This window comes from Aspergillus tubingensis (assembly GCF_013340325.1).
Source record: "Aspergillus tubingensis WU-2223L DNA, scaffold_8, whole genome shotgun sequence".
Taxonomy (NCBI): domain Eukaryota; kingdom Fungi; phylum Ascomycota; class Eurotiomycetes; order Eurotiales; family Aspergillaceae; genus Aspergillus; species Aspergillus tubingensis.
In genome coordinates this window covers 2,221,728-2,236,957 of record NW_023336282.1, presented here as the reverse complement: position 1 = coordinate 2,236,957, position 15,230 = coordinate 2,221,728, and the positions used below count along the sequence as shown (strand labels likewise).

The 15,230-nt window shown below is 53.3% G+C and overlaps 2 protein-coding genes across 2 annotated transcripts; both read right to left on the bottom strand.

The window, feature by feature from the left end:
* Positions 1 to 469: 469 nt before the first annotated feature.
* On the bottom strand, positions 470 to 6,025 carry iml1 (GTPase-activating protein IML1; the record flags this gene model as incomplete). The annotated part of the gene is made up of 1 exon (XM_035502211.1): positions 470 to 6,025. One exon carries the CDS (start codon positions 6,023 to 6,025, stop codon positions 470 to 472), a length of 5,556 nt encoding a protein of 1,851 aa, XP_035358104.1.
* A 3,612-nt stretch (positions 6,026 to 9,637) lies between these two features.
* AtWU_07101 (putative C6 transcription factor) lies at positions 9,638 to 12,253 on the bottom strand (the record flags this gene model as incomplete). Its single annotated transcript, XM_035502210.1, has 4 exons — positions 9,638 to 10,730; positions 10,837 to 11,522; positions 11,666 to 11,777; positions 11,838 to 12,253. The coding sequence occupies 4 exons, from the start codon at positions 12,251 to 12,253 to the stop codon at positions 9,638 to 9,640; spliced, it is 2,307 nt and encodes a 768-aa protein (XP_035358103.1).
* Between the last annotated feature and the right edge of the window lie 2,977 nt (positions 12,254 to 15,230).

Here is a 15,230-nt window from a genome sequence, read left to right as displayed (position 1 = left end):
CACCTTTTCTCCCTGTTTTTACCGGGGGGTGCCCTTATACAGTTTTGTTTTCATTTTTGCGCTTTGATATCATCATGATACCCATGTGTTGATTATAGTTTCTCATTCGCCCAAGCATACATTTGACCGCACCCATGCCTGCCTCCCTCACATTGTATCTCACTATGTAGATAAGTCAGACTATATCAGTTACAGATAACTACTGAATAACATAACAAATTTCAATACTTACTTGATTGTCAATCCCATCCTGACCTTCCGTTCGAACACGACTAACGAAAGTCACCACCACACTACTCTGCACTCACATATGATACCTAACAACCCATACACGTACTTCGCCAAAATACATCATATAATTCATTCAACATAATTAGCCATAGATTACGATTACTCAGTACATCCATCCACACATCATCCCCAACAATCCCACCAACACAGTCTTACTACATACAGACATACATACATCCTACATGACCGGCCTCAACGCGCCACTCCTCGGACTCCGCCCCTCATCCCTCGACGCCCTAGCCCTAGACTCAATCGTCGGCAACGTCCCATTATGCGACGCCCTACTCATCAGCCCAGGTCCCGGGGTGATTCCCAAGTGTGGATGATGGCTGACCACACTGGCGGGCAACTCTAACGACGGGATAGCGGTATCCAACAACGCTGTAGGCTCGACGCGCGTACTCGTCGGACGAACATGCGACTCGCTGTAGAACTGTTCAAGACGGATAGGGTCCCGACAGAAGTCCTCGAAGTTGGTGAGGATGTGTTCCGGCGCGCGGTAGAAGTTCGAGGAGTCGAGACTAGCTGCGGCGGCGGCTGTCGAGGCGGGGAAGTGGCGCGGGCTGTTGGTGATGCTGGTGCTGACGTCGTGGGGGATGGGGAGGATTGTGGGACGGGTGAGCGGGGAGAGGCGCGGGGAGGCGCGATCGCCGGGGTCGTAGGTGCCGGCGCGGGTGCGGTGCTGTTGCTGCTGCGGGTCGCGGTCGCGGTCGAGACGGTCTCGGCTGGTGGCGGCGGCGCGGGTGCTGACGAGACGGTTGGCCAGGAAGAGGAAGTCGCCGTCGTCGGTGATTTGGACGAGGAGACTGCCGGATCGGTGGATGTATTGCGGGTAGCGGTAGTCCGGGATGCCCCAGGAGTAGGAGACTTCGACGTCGGCGGGGAAGGCGGAGCGGGCTTCGAAGTCGAGGACGAAGTCGAAGCGCCGGAGGAGGGCTTTTTGGTAGTAGTGCCGGTCTGGAGGGGAGGGTTGGGTGAGGGAGGTTGGGGTGGTTGAGGAGGAGGTTGATGCTTGGAAGAGGGATGGGAGGGGGCCCTTGGGAGGGGGGAGTTTGAGTTGGACGCGGTAGGGTTTGCGGAAGGGTTGGGTTTCGTCGATGGCGCAGGCTTCGGCGATGGGCACTTGCACGAGCTTGAGACCGAATTTCTCGGCCGTTGAGGCCCAGGAGATGACGGCGTCTTCGATCAGTTTGGCGGTGGTGTTCATCCAGCTGAGCTCGATGTGGAAGCAGTTGTCGGGGTTGTGGAGGCGGTCGTAGTGGAGGTCGATGACCTCTGGGCGGTTGGATCGTTTGCGTGGATCGACGTCGTATTTCATGGTCTTAGATAGCATGATGGTGGCCTTATTCTTCCCCTTCGAGGGGGTGTTTGGAGCCGGCTGAGCGGCCTCGTCTAGACTTTCGGAGCGCGAGTGGCTGATGGGCGAGTCGCGGGGATTTTCTCCAGTCGGGGTTGAGGCAGCTGGCTTGTCGGCCCGGATTTGAGGGAACCAGCTGCCGCGAGACTCTGGGCGAGTGGCCCGGTATTCGCTGCAGATTTGGTAGAAGTAGTTGCCATCGCGGAAGTTGTGGCGCCGCTCTACGTGCTGGAAGAGGCCGTGCTTCAGCAGCTCGTTGCCGAAATCGACTGCCTCCTCGCGGCTGTCGATGTCGCGGAAGTTTTGGAGAAGCCATGTGGTCAGTTCGAAGCCGATGAAGCAATTGTAGTGCAGACGCCAGTGCCACCGTCGATCCATCATCCGGACCCCCTTCTCACCCTGGATTAGTTGCGCTAATGTCGTCAGACTAATGCTCGATCGCTCCAGCAGCTCCGACTCCGGCAGCAGCTGGGCTGGAGAATTGTCCAGGCCGGGATCTGTAAGGATGATTCGATCCAGTTCAGCTGCCACGACCTCGGAGGAATTCCGTGTCTGGTACATGATGTTCAGAGGATTCTGCTCCCGCTTCTTGCGGGCCGTGTCGAACAGCTTCTCCTCGGGCGGAACATACTTGTGTCGCTGCCAGATATGCGTGAGCTGATTGATGCCAAGCAGATGGATTTCTTCCTCATTGTCTTCGTTGTACGACTGTAGTTGGCGGCGAGAGTTGACTTGCAGGTGCATCGGGATCAGCACATAACGCGCCCGCCAGAATTGCAACTGCTGAGCCGGGCTAAAGAGGTACTCGCGATGTCCGGCCACGTAATTGTCTGCATAGTTCCAGTTGTATTCTTCCAGTGTCGGATCTAATCGGATATTTTTAACTTCATATTCCGGGCTCAGGATCGTGCGCATGGCTGGTGAATACATGGTGAAGTCGTTGGTCTTGTGGGACGCCAGCATGGCCGAGTTTCGGTGGGTATATCGAGTCACTTCGATCTCGGCCTCGTCGATGCACACGAGTCGATGGATTGTGTTTCCCTTCGACAAGAACACAGTTGCCCCGTCTCGTTCCAGGCTTCGGGTATCGAACACGTTGGGTGCCTCGAGGGAATACTGGCCCGACACTTCAACGACGTTCTTGCCGACGACTATTTGGAATCCATGAGATAGACGCAGCGAGATCATTTCACGTAGAAGCACGCCCCGTGTTTTCGGCGGCTCCACACCCTCCGCATCGTCGTTCGGGAACACGCGATAGGGGGTTTGATAATAGTCCGACGCCAGCTCCGTCGCCGTCGGGAACTCTTCCGTAGTCAAAGGCAAGATGGCTGGAGACTTCAAGCTCTTCCACTTGACAACAGCCACATGTGGAGGCCTCGGATATGCATGTTGCCAACGCCCAAACCAGCTGGTGTCTCGTAAGACGTCTTTCGGCGTATTGCAGGGGTTGATGGACCGAACCCAAGGCGCCAAAGCCTTGGAGGGCGCACTCTTGGATGCGTCTCGTGAGCTGCCATTAATGGTCACCCGTGGATGTGGCCTTTTGGCCCGGCCTTCATGGCGAGCTTCACCGGGTATAGGGATTTCAGTCGTTGTAGTTGAGTATGACTCGGTGATAGGGCGGTCGCCTTGCTCCGCATCATCCTCGGGTGGTTGCTTCTGGGGAACCTTGATCTCTATGGGCCGCGAGGGGGTGATTGCTGAGCTATTGTGAGATTGCTTCTGGGGCGTGGTCGGTGTCGTCGAGAGATCGATCACGGTCTTCGTGGAGGCAGAATCCGATATGCTGAGAGAGTCCACACTTCGCGTATCAGCAAACATGCCTGTGGGTTTCTTCACATTTGCTGTTGATTGCCCGCGAGCATGCTCGACGTTGACTTCCGTGCTCGCCTGGGCTCTAGGAGGGGTGGCACTCAGGCCCCGCAGAGCAAAGCTGATCGTACGCGAGATTCGTGGGATCCGGGCGCTGGAAGAGGTCTTCAAGGCAGGCTTCTTCGGAGACACCGTTCGCGTAGGAACGGGCTTTTTCGGGACCGGGAGCGTGGCATCAATCTTCCGAGGCGCGGAATACGTCGTCTGGGCGCGTTCGTTCGAATTGGTCTCATTTTCCCTCAAGCGAGTCACAGACCGAGCGGACAGTCGATCGTGTGCATTTGACACTTGCACTTCTGGCTCGCTGGGTCGCTTTTGCTTCGTCGGTTTCGGGCGCTGACGTCGCTTAGGAAACGGATGGAACACTCCTTCGTCATATTGGTCCATCCACGAAACCACCGACTTCGAGGATTTTCGCGACTTGGGCAACATCGCATCTTTGGAGCTTGCTATGTTCTGGAGAAATGGTTCGGGTCGGAGGCTGTCACTCAGCTGATGTCGGAAGGGGGAGTTTCGCTTGAATGGCAAATTTCCTGGGCTTATATTCGCGGGACTCAAAGCCATCGCGTGATTTGACCTTCTCGAGATACCCTGTCCTTCAAGTAGATAAGGAATCGAAATGTTCGACTGTTCACTCTCCATGACCCCCATCATCTGGATCTCATACATCCGCACGCGCGGCACGAAGACCTTCGACTGCTTGGTGACAGTGAACGGAATTGGAGCGTTAGGATCCTTCTTCAGAATGCGTCGAGCCTCCCTGTACGTTTCAGGGTTCCAGTACGAAATGTCAAGCCAGTGAGGAATGCCGTAGTTCCATTCGTTATGTCGAGAAGACCAGGGTCTTGCGCCCATTCCAGGAAACGACTTTGGCGAGAGGTGCGAGCCCCTGCTGGCTAGGCTTGCGAACGACAGACGCATCTCAGGCGAATAGCCGCCGTCTTGAATGTCCCCTCCATACGAAGGGCTCTGTGTTTTCTGTGCCGGCTCGCGGTATTTAAACAGAGGCACCGAGTGCAGCGGCATGGGACTAAGGCAGACCAAATCAATGGCAATACCTCGATTCGTCAATGCTTCCGTCGTGGAGGCTAGAGACTCATATGACACCTCGAAAACGCCACTTCCTGGAGTAATGACGATGATCGAAGTCCCCGTATGCACCATATCGCGATCAATGTGATCGTACGCCAGATGAGATGACGCCAAATGGATCGCTTCGAGAATGTTCCCGCGAAGCGCAGTGCTGGGCCGTCCGGCGATGGTGGCAGATTGGGCTCGAGGGGCCACCTTTACCCCATCGATGGTGGGCGTTTTGATGTCGTCTGTAGTCTTGAGAATCGACACGTCCCTCAAGAAGGTTCGAAAGTCCTTCTTCAGCTCATCCAGAATGGTGGTCCAATGGCCACTCGCCATATCATTAACGACCACACGGTAAAAGTCCCTAGTTGGCGCACCATTTGGCGTGAAGTTGTTGTGCAAACTCTCTGATGTAAGACTCGAGGAGGGCCCAATGGCCGACGGATCATATTCCACGCGCGTAAACAACACAATGGTGACCAGATGTCTCGCGTCGGAATTGGCCCAGCGCTTGAACAACTCCGGCAGAAAGCCATTGATGACCCTACTAAAGAGAATATCCCCTGTACCTTCAGAGTCAAAGTCCCACATCTCTCTCGACATCTGGATAAAGAGGACATATTTGGCCGACTCGCTTCGAAACACGGGAATAGTCTGCGGGGAGAAGAAGCCCGAGAGGACCTTCTTGCCCCGAATGAAGATATTCTTGACCGTGGCCTTGATACTCCCCATGAACACGATCTTCTGGCCCTTGTAGACGATCTTCTCCGATAATTCCGACATGACCAGTCTCCACATGTCCGAACGGACCAGATACTGATCGCGGAAGGAGATATCCACATGAGAGGCCGAGCATTGCGCACGCTCCACAATGGAGATGTGAACCGCGGTGCGGTTCTTGAACCCGAAGATGTTAGCCACGCTGCTCGTGACCGACAATTCGAGCTTTGGATGACGGGTCTTGATCTCCTGTGGGAGCGGCTTGACCACGAAGAGACATCGACTCTGCAACGGAGTCTTGAACTTGGACATGGGGTTCGCCGGCAGCGACGAGTTCAGGTCAACATGACTCTCGCGCAGCGACCGGGCTCCCATGTCTGCTTTGGCGGCATAGGGGGCATCGCCCGAAAAGCGCGCGGGCAATATCTCAATGACATCGCCCACTTGCACGCCGGTGTCGCTGAAGGCGGCCTGGTTGAACAGGATCTCCTCCTTGGAGAAGGTCTCATCATGGACCCAGAGGGAGCATTGACGGCGGTCCAGTCCGGTGGATGAGAGACGGGCTGCCTTGTCATCGGGAGTGGAGGAGCGATCCCGGGGCGTACCACGAGGAAGCTCGGCGGTGCGCGAGCTGGAAAGCGTGTCGATACTGGCGGCGCTCACCTGCCGCAGGTGCGAACGCTTCATAGGGCCCCGCAACGACATTCTCTAGCGTCACCGTCGCATGGTTGAATGACCATTGAGATGAAAATCAGTCTAGCAATTAGCTAATGAACAAGTGGATTAATTGAGGTGATTGGGGCGCATTGGCACCGTGGTTAGCTGAATTGATGATTGATTATTGATGGGATTGCTTTGATATGCAGTGCCCGTGACTTTCCCCACATCATGTGACAGCCTCCACATCCACTAGGGAAGGCGGTGTAGAGTCAGTCTGCCACACTCACATCACGTGCAATTATATAATTACCCACGTGAGCTGGAGTGACGTAGGCCTGAGGCCGTTGTGATGCCACAAAAGTTTATGCCTCAGGCATCAGAGCAGATCCTGCGAAGCATTTGAAAGGGATCGAAAAGATTCGGGTACCAGGAATCCAAACGAATCTCGACCCAAAGGGCAGCCCGAGCCGCCCTCCTCGGATCGAGTCCGAGATCTCCGTCCATCCGAAGATACGAACGAAAGTACATTTTTTTCGTTGAGATCTACATGACAAGGCATACCTACTGAGCCTGAATTTTAGATAGAGACTGATGCGAGTCGCGCAGTGCACATACCCAGGTGCGCCCACGATCATGAATTTTCCCTGCGCCAGCCGATACCAGCTGGTGATGGGTTTCATTACGTATGATCGGAATCTGAAGGGCATGAAACGATCCGTCTGTCTTTCCCTTTTCCCTTCTCTCGAAATGGAGCGAGTCGTGCAACGTAGACAGTCTAGACAGTAACGTCCGCCCTGTCATGCGTTGGGAGTGTGTACACCCCAATGCAGTAATAATGCAGGAAAGGAGTCTGCCGACGCCGAGGCAGGCAGCAAGCAGGTTGTGGAGAACAAACTAGTGACTTCGGAATGGTTCGAAACGGTGAATCGCAGATGGGCTGGCCCGAAGACGATCCATCCAACTTTCCACCGCGGCGGGAAAAAAGCCCTCTTCAAATGCAACCAATCGGTAATGATCAGGCCCGCGCGGTGATGGAGATTAACCGAACATTACCAATGAAAGGGACCGGAATGTGCCGCTTCCTCTGGTCGGAGACCTGATAATGCAATTGTCTGCGCCAGTCAGTAGTGCAAGACCTGACATCAACCCATTGACAGACATATCTTGGACCTATCTATAGGGGGGGTTGTTTATACTACTTCACCCTGATACGCTGTCCTACGCGGTCTGATTTGCTTGTCTCACGTATGCCAACAAGTATAATGGACGGTATTAAAGGGTGGCCATGCAAATGGTGTGAGGTTAGCAGGAGATTTTTAAAAACTGGATGGTTTGGCTTGGCTCAAGTTAGCGGCGTCGGGATTTGATCTCTGACATCGGGATCTGGACCCTATTTGGGTACGCTGGGGCCATGCGTAAGCCATGGTGGAGGATATTTTCATCTGAGCCAACAGCCACGCATTCGAATGGGCTTCCACTCCATTCCCTCCGTTCCTCTCTTGTATTTTATCGTGTTTTTAGCCCAGGTTGAAATCATGGTTCGCACCATGGCGTGCTTCGGAGCATATCGCCAAATGGATAGGTCAGATTTGGATCAGCAGTAGTTGAACAGAAGAACCGCAGGCCCGGACGCTAACTAGGCCAGTATGTAGCCTAGCTGGCCCCATAGTCCATGCAGCGTCCTTTTGCCTTCTCCAGATCGAGGATCCGTACAGTGCCGAAGTGCCTCCTTCTCCCTACCACACTATCCCCCTTCCCTGGCGCGAGAGAAATGTGAGCAACACGGAACAGCTCTGATCGAGCGCACTTAGATCAAGCCAGTGGCTTAATATTTAGCACAAGAAATGGCGGATTTACGAAGCGAGTCACCAGCTGTACCTGAAAATCGATGGATGAATGGGTGGTGAGTGGTGAGGTCGTTGCCCAACTTTTCCCAATCAGTAAATGCTTGAAGCCTCACGCAGCCCTTCACCATAACCATGGGCAGTGTCTCCTTGGTCCATTTTCTTTCCTTCTTCCTTACTCTTCCCCTTTGCTTTTTTTTTTTTTTTTTTTATTTCAGTTCATTTGAAAAACATAAGACGAAGAAAAAAAAAATAAATAAAATAAAATAAAATAAATATATATATATATATATATATAGCAAGCGTAGATTCTTGTTATCGCTCCCCTTTTTGCCAATTGACTTGGCCGGTCTTTTCGTCTAGACCCGTGAGGGATCTGGCACCCATGACCAGCCGGACCATGGCCGAGAGCTTCTCCCAACCACGGATCAGCCCTCAACGGGCAGCAAGCTTTAGCTGCAAGCAGGGGAATGGATGAACGGTAAGCTAAGCCCGACAGGAATCGACCTTGCAGACAGCAGCACAATAAAGTACCGTTCCGCACGGTGACGGAAGTGCTTGCCAGCAAATGACAGCAACCCGCTTGAGATGGAAGTGTCGGCCTACTCCGAAGAACGCGACTGCAAGGAGTCATCGAGCTACTCTCCAGCTGTACCGACAGACGCTCAACGCCTGGGGAAGGTGCCAAAGGGGAGGGAGAGACTTTAGTAACATGGCGACTGCAGTAGGTTGCGTACTGAAAGCAGTACAAGCCCATTGCATATTTCTAGCCTGGTCTTAGTTCTCGGGGGAGGAGACCCTGTCAGAGCCATGGTGCCAGTTGCAGCAGCACAGTGAATGCCTGTCGAGTAAGGCAGCCGCATTCCCAGCGGCGCGCAAAAGTCCAAGCATCTTACGAACCGCCAACTTCCAATCAAAATTAGAGGACTCCAGATTCAATATGCGGTAGATAGATAAGAAAAAAAGAATCCAAAGGATCGAAATGCACATCGACATGAAAACTGGATCCCAGCCAGTGTCGGGCCAATCAAGGCTCCCATCTCCCTCCAGGGCGTCTCCAATATCGGATCGATGCCCAATAAAGGCGGAAGTGCAGTTCGGACCGTAGCCCGATTAGGACAAAGTTCGCCTGATGCCCTGCACTTCGCGGCTCGACGATCAATTCTACTCTCCTGTGGGGGTCGTGGTTCTGACAAACTGGACAGAAAAGGGGGCCTGCCGTAGAAAATGCTGCAACAAAAATGGGAGAGCAATGAAATTGTCAAAAAGAGGCAAGACCCCATGCGAATTGCTGGACGCCACGGGTGGGCTGCGACTTACTTTAAGACAGGGCTTGCGCTATGTAGATCCACTCCTCGAAATTCATCGGTGCAGAGCCGGGGTTGTCTACATCTATTGACAATCATAGAAAGCCTGTTCCAATCTATAGAGGGGACACGCGGTAGGAGTAGAAACAGAAAAAAGGGAAAGAAAGAAAAACTTAAGAGAAGACGGGGGAAAAAAGGGAAAATTGGAAATAGGGAAAAAATAATGAGATAATGTGAATGAGACCTACTCCGGTACCAGTTTAGTTCAACGATGATAGATAGTGTAGGGAAATAGAGACGACCGCGTCAAAGCGAATTGTTTTCCCTCGACGGAGACACTCTGGTCAACGCGACCACTAATGGTTACTGACGGGGGGAGTAGCCCACTACAGTGGGTGAGTCCAAGGCATCACTGGACAGGGACTTTCGGTCAGTTGTCGGGCTTGTCTCGGAAACGCAAGGTGTGAGGGAGAGATCATCATGGAATGTTTGCACCGTGCGGACAGTCAGGATTTGCCACGGTCGGCGGGGCTGGCGATGTCACCAAGGTCGGGGGCATGCTCAGCGATAAGATCCTTGCACACCAGCCAGGCCCTTTGGCAGGAGGGATCCTTTGTCGACATCTCCGCCAGCCAGCCGGTCGCTTTGGACACTTGCGCCAGCACCCGCCGAAACTTGGCACTTCCGGGTCTCGCCATCAGTAGCAATTCCATGATGAGAACGGTGGTGGACTGCATCAGATAATGTAAGATGCACCACCAGGGAGAGACCCCATAGACCCAAGCGAGGTCCGGGGGATCAGGCAGTAAGTCGAGCATCTGACCGGCAAGGTCGACACACACAGTTGCCATGGTCTCGCAAAATCGTCCCGGTGGGTCATTGCCGTAATTCTGTTGGGCGAGACGGCTTAGGCACGGTTGCGTAATGAGCATCTTGGTGCTGCAAAAGCGAAACGCCAGGCTCGCGCGTTGCCTCTCGAACGCGGGCGCCCCTTTAGTGAAATGAAAGGCTGGCGGCAGTCTAGACAGCCATGCTTCAACCTTTCCATGCAGCATGGAGATGGACCCCTCGATCTCTCGCCACGACTTTCGAGCTGCCCCTGGAGCATACAGCAGGTCTACCGACTCCCGCATGATCAGCGCTAGGTCAATATGATAAAGGAAATAGAGCGAGGTGTTTGGTGTGAGCGCTTCGATGGCGCCAGCAGCGACCTGATCACTTTGTTTGCCGAACGAATTCACTTGTAGCCGGAAAGAGTCGGGCGTTCCCGCGTTGTCGGGAGATCTTCCAGGAACCCGTAAACAGAAGGTTTCCATGAAGATATTTCGAGCTTCGTGATCCGCGATCAGTTGAACGACCTTGTTGTCCATGAATTCTTCCTCCTTGAAAGGAACTGGGAGCGGCGTGGTGCAGAAAACATCATTGGTGCTCGGTGGGCGGCCCGTCATGACACAAAGTGAGTTATCCAGCATATATAGGGACCACCATACCCGATAACGCGTCTCCTTGGACACATGAACAATCGCATTGCTCTCGCTTCTCAAGTTCAGCCCCATCGTGACAGCCGAACGGATGGATATACCACAGATTCTCCAGGACCTGAGAGGGGGGATTTATCAAATCAGAGAAGGATGCGGGAAATGCGGGCAACCACAAAGGAATGGGCGCTGAAACGTAAGGAGAAGTAATCACGGAAGGTGCATACCTGTTGACTTGTCCTATGGACATTAGGTAGAACGAAGTCAGCCCCTCCACTTGTACTTGCTGCAGATTGGGGTGCTCGAGAAGTGCCGTATCATTCATGCTGAGCTTCCATGCCCGCGAGAAGTAGACCAAGCTCTCGTCGGTCCCATTCTCGACGTCATTGTACAAATGACGCGCGTGTTTCGCAGCGATCGCGAAGATCAAATTGAGTATTGCAAGCCATCTTTTACCCGGCCGTACATGAGGAGCCGAGTAGAAAGACTTGTACTGTGCCAGAAAAATCATCTTGCCCACGATTGGGAACGTTGGATGGACGGCTTGGAAATAGCTGTCGACAAGCTGGTCAGCCACCGTAATAGGGGGTCGTTGAGATGGATCAACATCATCAATAACTGGGATATCCGAGTCGTCGAGGAAAAAATTCACGGAGGAGACCGAATGTCGATCCCAGGTCTCTCGGGGGGATGCGGAGTTCGATCGTTCCAGAAGGCGCTTTAATCTGTACATCCAAGCGATCTCGGAATGTTCACCCACAAAGCCCATGGCTTGTATCTTCTCGTCACGGTTAAAGTCTTCGTTGGTATAGTCTAGAGCCGCCAGCGAAGAACCTGGTGAGGGCTGCCCCAGAAGGGCTGCATCGGCCACTTTGGCGGCCGATGATGCGGACGACCCATGTGCACCACCGAGCTGGTCATGGTCATCTCTTTGCTGTAATGGGTTTCTTTATGTTAAACAGGGCTGGGAATGGGGTCTAGAGGGGAAGGGAGGAATAATAGAAGATAGCGGGAGAGTTCCGCCACGTAGAGATGGATGGATTAAAGGGATCTTACATCGTGCAAAATTCGTTCGACGTATTGGGCCGTTTGCGAGTCCAGCTTCGGAGCAATCTCTCGCATAACGGCTTCGTATACCTGGACCTGGGTTGTCAGATCACTGAGCTGCCTAGAACCCACCGTCAGATAGATTCATCGATCAACTTCGAAAGCAGTCACGTAAACGCACTTGGCCATCTTTTCGCGCTTCCGATCTCCATAGGAGCAGCGGATGCCCGACTCCTGGCAACGCTGGCAAGTCGGGCGGTGACCGCTACATTTGGCCTTCTGGTCTCGACAGTTCTCACAAGCCCGGCTGACTCGGCCACTGCTGGTCCAGGTGCTCGTGCTCACTGTCCTGGGGATGGCCACCTTGGAGTTCACTGTGCGATCCCCAGGAGCGCTCCGGGAGCCGCCAGCAGCGGGGGTCTCAGCATGACTGACGGGGACGGACTCGTAAGAGACCGGCGGACCGAAAGAGGCAGGCTGTGAGTACTGAGGCACTGGCCAGTTATGATACTTGGGTTCACTGTCCGGGAGGTCGGACGAGGCGGACGAGGAATAAGAGGGATAAGGGAAAGGAGGGGGCCGGTTGTTGTCGCTCATTGTCAAAGACAAGACGAGGCGAGGCGAGAAAACTTGTCAGCCCCCTTGGTCCCAACCCTCAATAGCACGGACGAACCCAGCAACAGCAAATACGGGCAAACACTCCTGATTAGCGAGGACTGGGCATAAGGGTCACTATAGACCAGGAGAGAACAATAATAGTGGACAGGGCGGTTTTTGGTGTCACAGATTCATAGCAACAGCTTAACGCTTGTTGGCCGAAAGGGACCCAGAGCCGGTCAAGGGAGAAGTGTGGTAGGCTGGAGTTAACTGCCGGGTTTGGTCTCGCCACAAGTTGGGCGGAAATCGGCTCGCGTCTCCGGAACACCAAGTGGAAATTGGACCAGAAGACTGTCCTTCGGGCTATCATTTTCAACCATGGTTCTTCGCTCCCTCCATCTCCGCATTTTTTGACAAGAGAAAGAGGCTCTCTCTCATCCACAAGCCCTCCCTAATTTTCTTTTTTGGACGAGAAGCTCGCCCGTTGACCTAGCTAGAAAGGGCGCGACCCGACCTCGTGGGACCGCATGACAGCCAACCCGGTGCCAATGTTTGGTGAGGCGGACGTCCCCGTTCCCTCCCATCCAGCTCATCAGCAACAAGTTACCTTTGAAAACATGGGAGATGGAAGCATTTCGAGATCCGCATCGGCTTCAGGGGATAACGTTTGGTGCACGCCGCTGCACCACCTGGATGGCACACCTCCAATCTTAAATCAGCGCCACCAGCATTGACCATGTGGTCTTTACTCACTTGCATGTCCTGAAGTCGCTCAGTGGCTCCAATTAAAAGCTCGTCGAAACCGATGCCAGAGGCCTAGACATGGGGTTTTGAGTTAAAACACCCGGAGAGGAATGCAAGCACCCCGCAACCTCGACACCGCAGGGGCACCTGGTGGCTAGCTAATCCATTGCTTCTTTTCGGATGTTGTTTTGCTGACAGGCCACTGGTGTCAACGACGGGGTCGACATACGACCACCTATCCTTGGATCGGGGAGGGGTTGCGACAATCCTCACGGATTCATTGTGCATTCATGGGGAAGCTGCTGCCTATTTGAGGTAAACAGTATATCATCTGCATCATCCGCCACCAGTTGCCCATGAACATTGTCCCTTTACGGTGATCCGTGCCCTTTTCGTGGCTTTTCTCCTCCTTTTTTGATGTCTGGCTCATGTCTATTCTTCCTCGTTCTAGTCCCACGATACGTTGAAAGCTGAAGAAACTCGAAAGAATATCCGGAAACGCCAGATGAGGTCGTGCTTTCTCGCAGATTTTCAGTATCGGAGGCAGAAAGTTGACGACTTGAGTTTTTCTTTCATGTAAATTTGGCTGAAAGTTCAGCGGACATCTATACATCTACTGTCCGCGATCGTTTGGAGGGTCATGTGTCCGTATTGGGTGAATGAAGCGGTGACTGGAAGCGTGGCGAACAGATTGGTGTGATCACATGTTCACAGGCTTGAATGGTGCTGGTTGGAAATTTCTTCCGTTGAGCGCTACTCAACTGCGTGCTGAGGTCAAATAATGATGATATGGCTTTTTGCGTAATGCGTGTCGCTAAACATCACATGCTCGGCAGTTTGTGTTACCAAACCACGCCGCAGTACGTATGCGGTATGTCCCAGGCGATTCTTCCCCGCTAGTTGGTGGCTTCCTGGCGCGTCAAGCAGTGTTATTTGCAAGGAAATGTACTGATCGTACCACTAGCCATTACCAACACAATCCAGCCGGTCGGGTATCACTGCAATCGACCAACATTGACCAAGCACCCATGGAATAAATCTGTCATGCCGATCGAGGAAGCTACTAGTCATCGGCACTGATGTTAGTGGTATCATGTGGGAGGCTTTCACGATGAGCTTGTTTCCCCCATTTCCCTCTTGTTTCCATTGGGCCTGGCCTAGTCTGTAGGTATCAGACCAATTTGCAGTGGCTCCAATCCACAAGCTCGTGGGCCTGCGGATATAGAACTTGATAAGCTCTCTAAGATTCGACGCAGATCGTGGACGAGGCGGCCGACCATAGCACTGGGCATCGCTTCCTTGGGGTACCACTAGCCGGTACTCCGTGTCGGAGCAGCCAATGTTATGGGCGACTAGCCAGGTCCATCAGCACAACCTTAGATGACGTATGGCGAGCCGCGTTCTGCGTTTCACTTTGAGTTGGGAATCGTTCACGAGCGCGTTCTAGGGAGGAGGCTCTGTGGCCAAGCATTTCGACACATTTGGCTCACAGTATCAGTCTGCACTGAAGATAACACAAGATATTAGCCAGAAGGCAAAGAGACCGTTGGGGGTTATAGCTTCACTATTCAGATAGCGAGGACTCTCTTCGCGTCCGCCGTCCAGAGGGGGTTTCATGGTTGGACATTCATCAGGGACGCACTGGTTGTTGTCCGCTGCTTCTTGAGCAAGGAGGCGAGAAGATGATGTTACAGGGTCCGTGCTTAGAAGAATATCTAGTAGGCACTTTGCAATAGAAACGTATCGAGGGGGGTGTTTAACGAAGAATGTGACGGGATTTGAGGTTCGATACTGGCTGGACCAGTGAGGCCGTTGAATGTTTCGGCCGAGGCGGGGGGAAGATCGGGAAAGGGAGAGAGAGAGAGAGACGGAGGAGATTATTGGAGAAAAAGGAAGTTGACTGGTTTGTCTGCCTGACCAGCAGGGCCAACTCAACTTCCCCCAACCGCCATTCTCTTTCCGCTCGCATGACTTTGCAGAAGGGAGGGAGGGGGATAGGAATGTCAACGTCCACTGAACCAGAATATGCGAACCATTCACTTGGGGGCCAGTCGACCATTCAAATATGCTTCGTTCCATCGGCCGAGACTTACTTAAGTAGTTCTGAAGTTCGGAACCGCCATCACGATTGGCATGGAAAATGGTTCCGTATGGGGATGTGGCTGACTCTGCGACCCTCTTTCCTGCACGCGGACCAACAGTTTTTCCTCCTGGAGCACCGCAGAGAGATTGA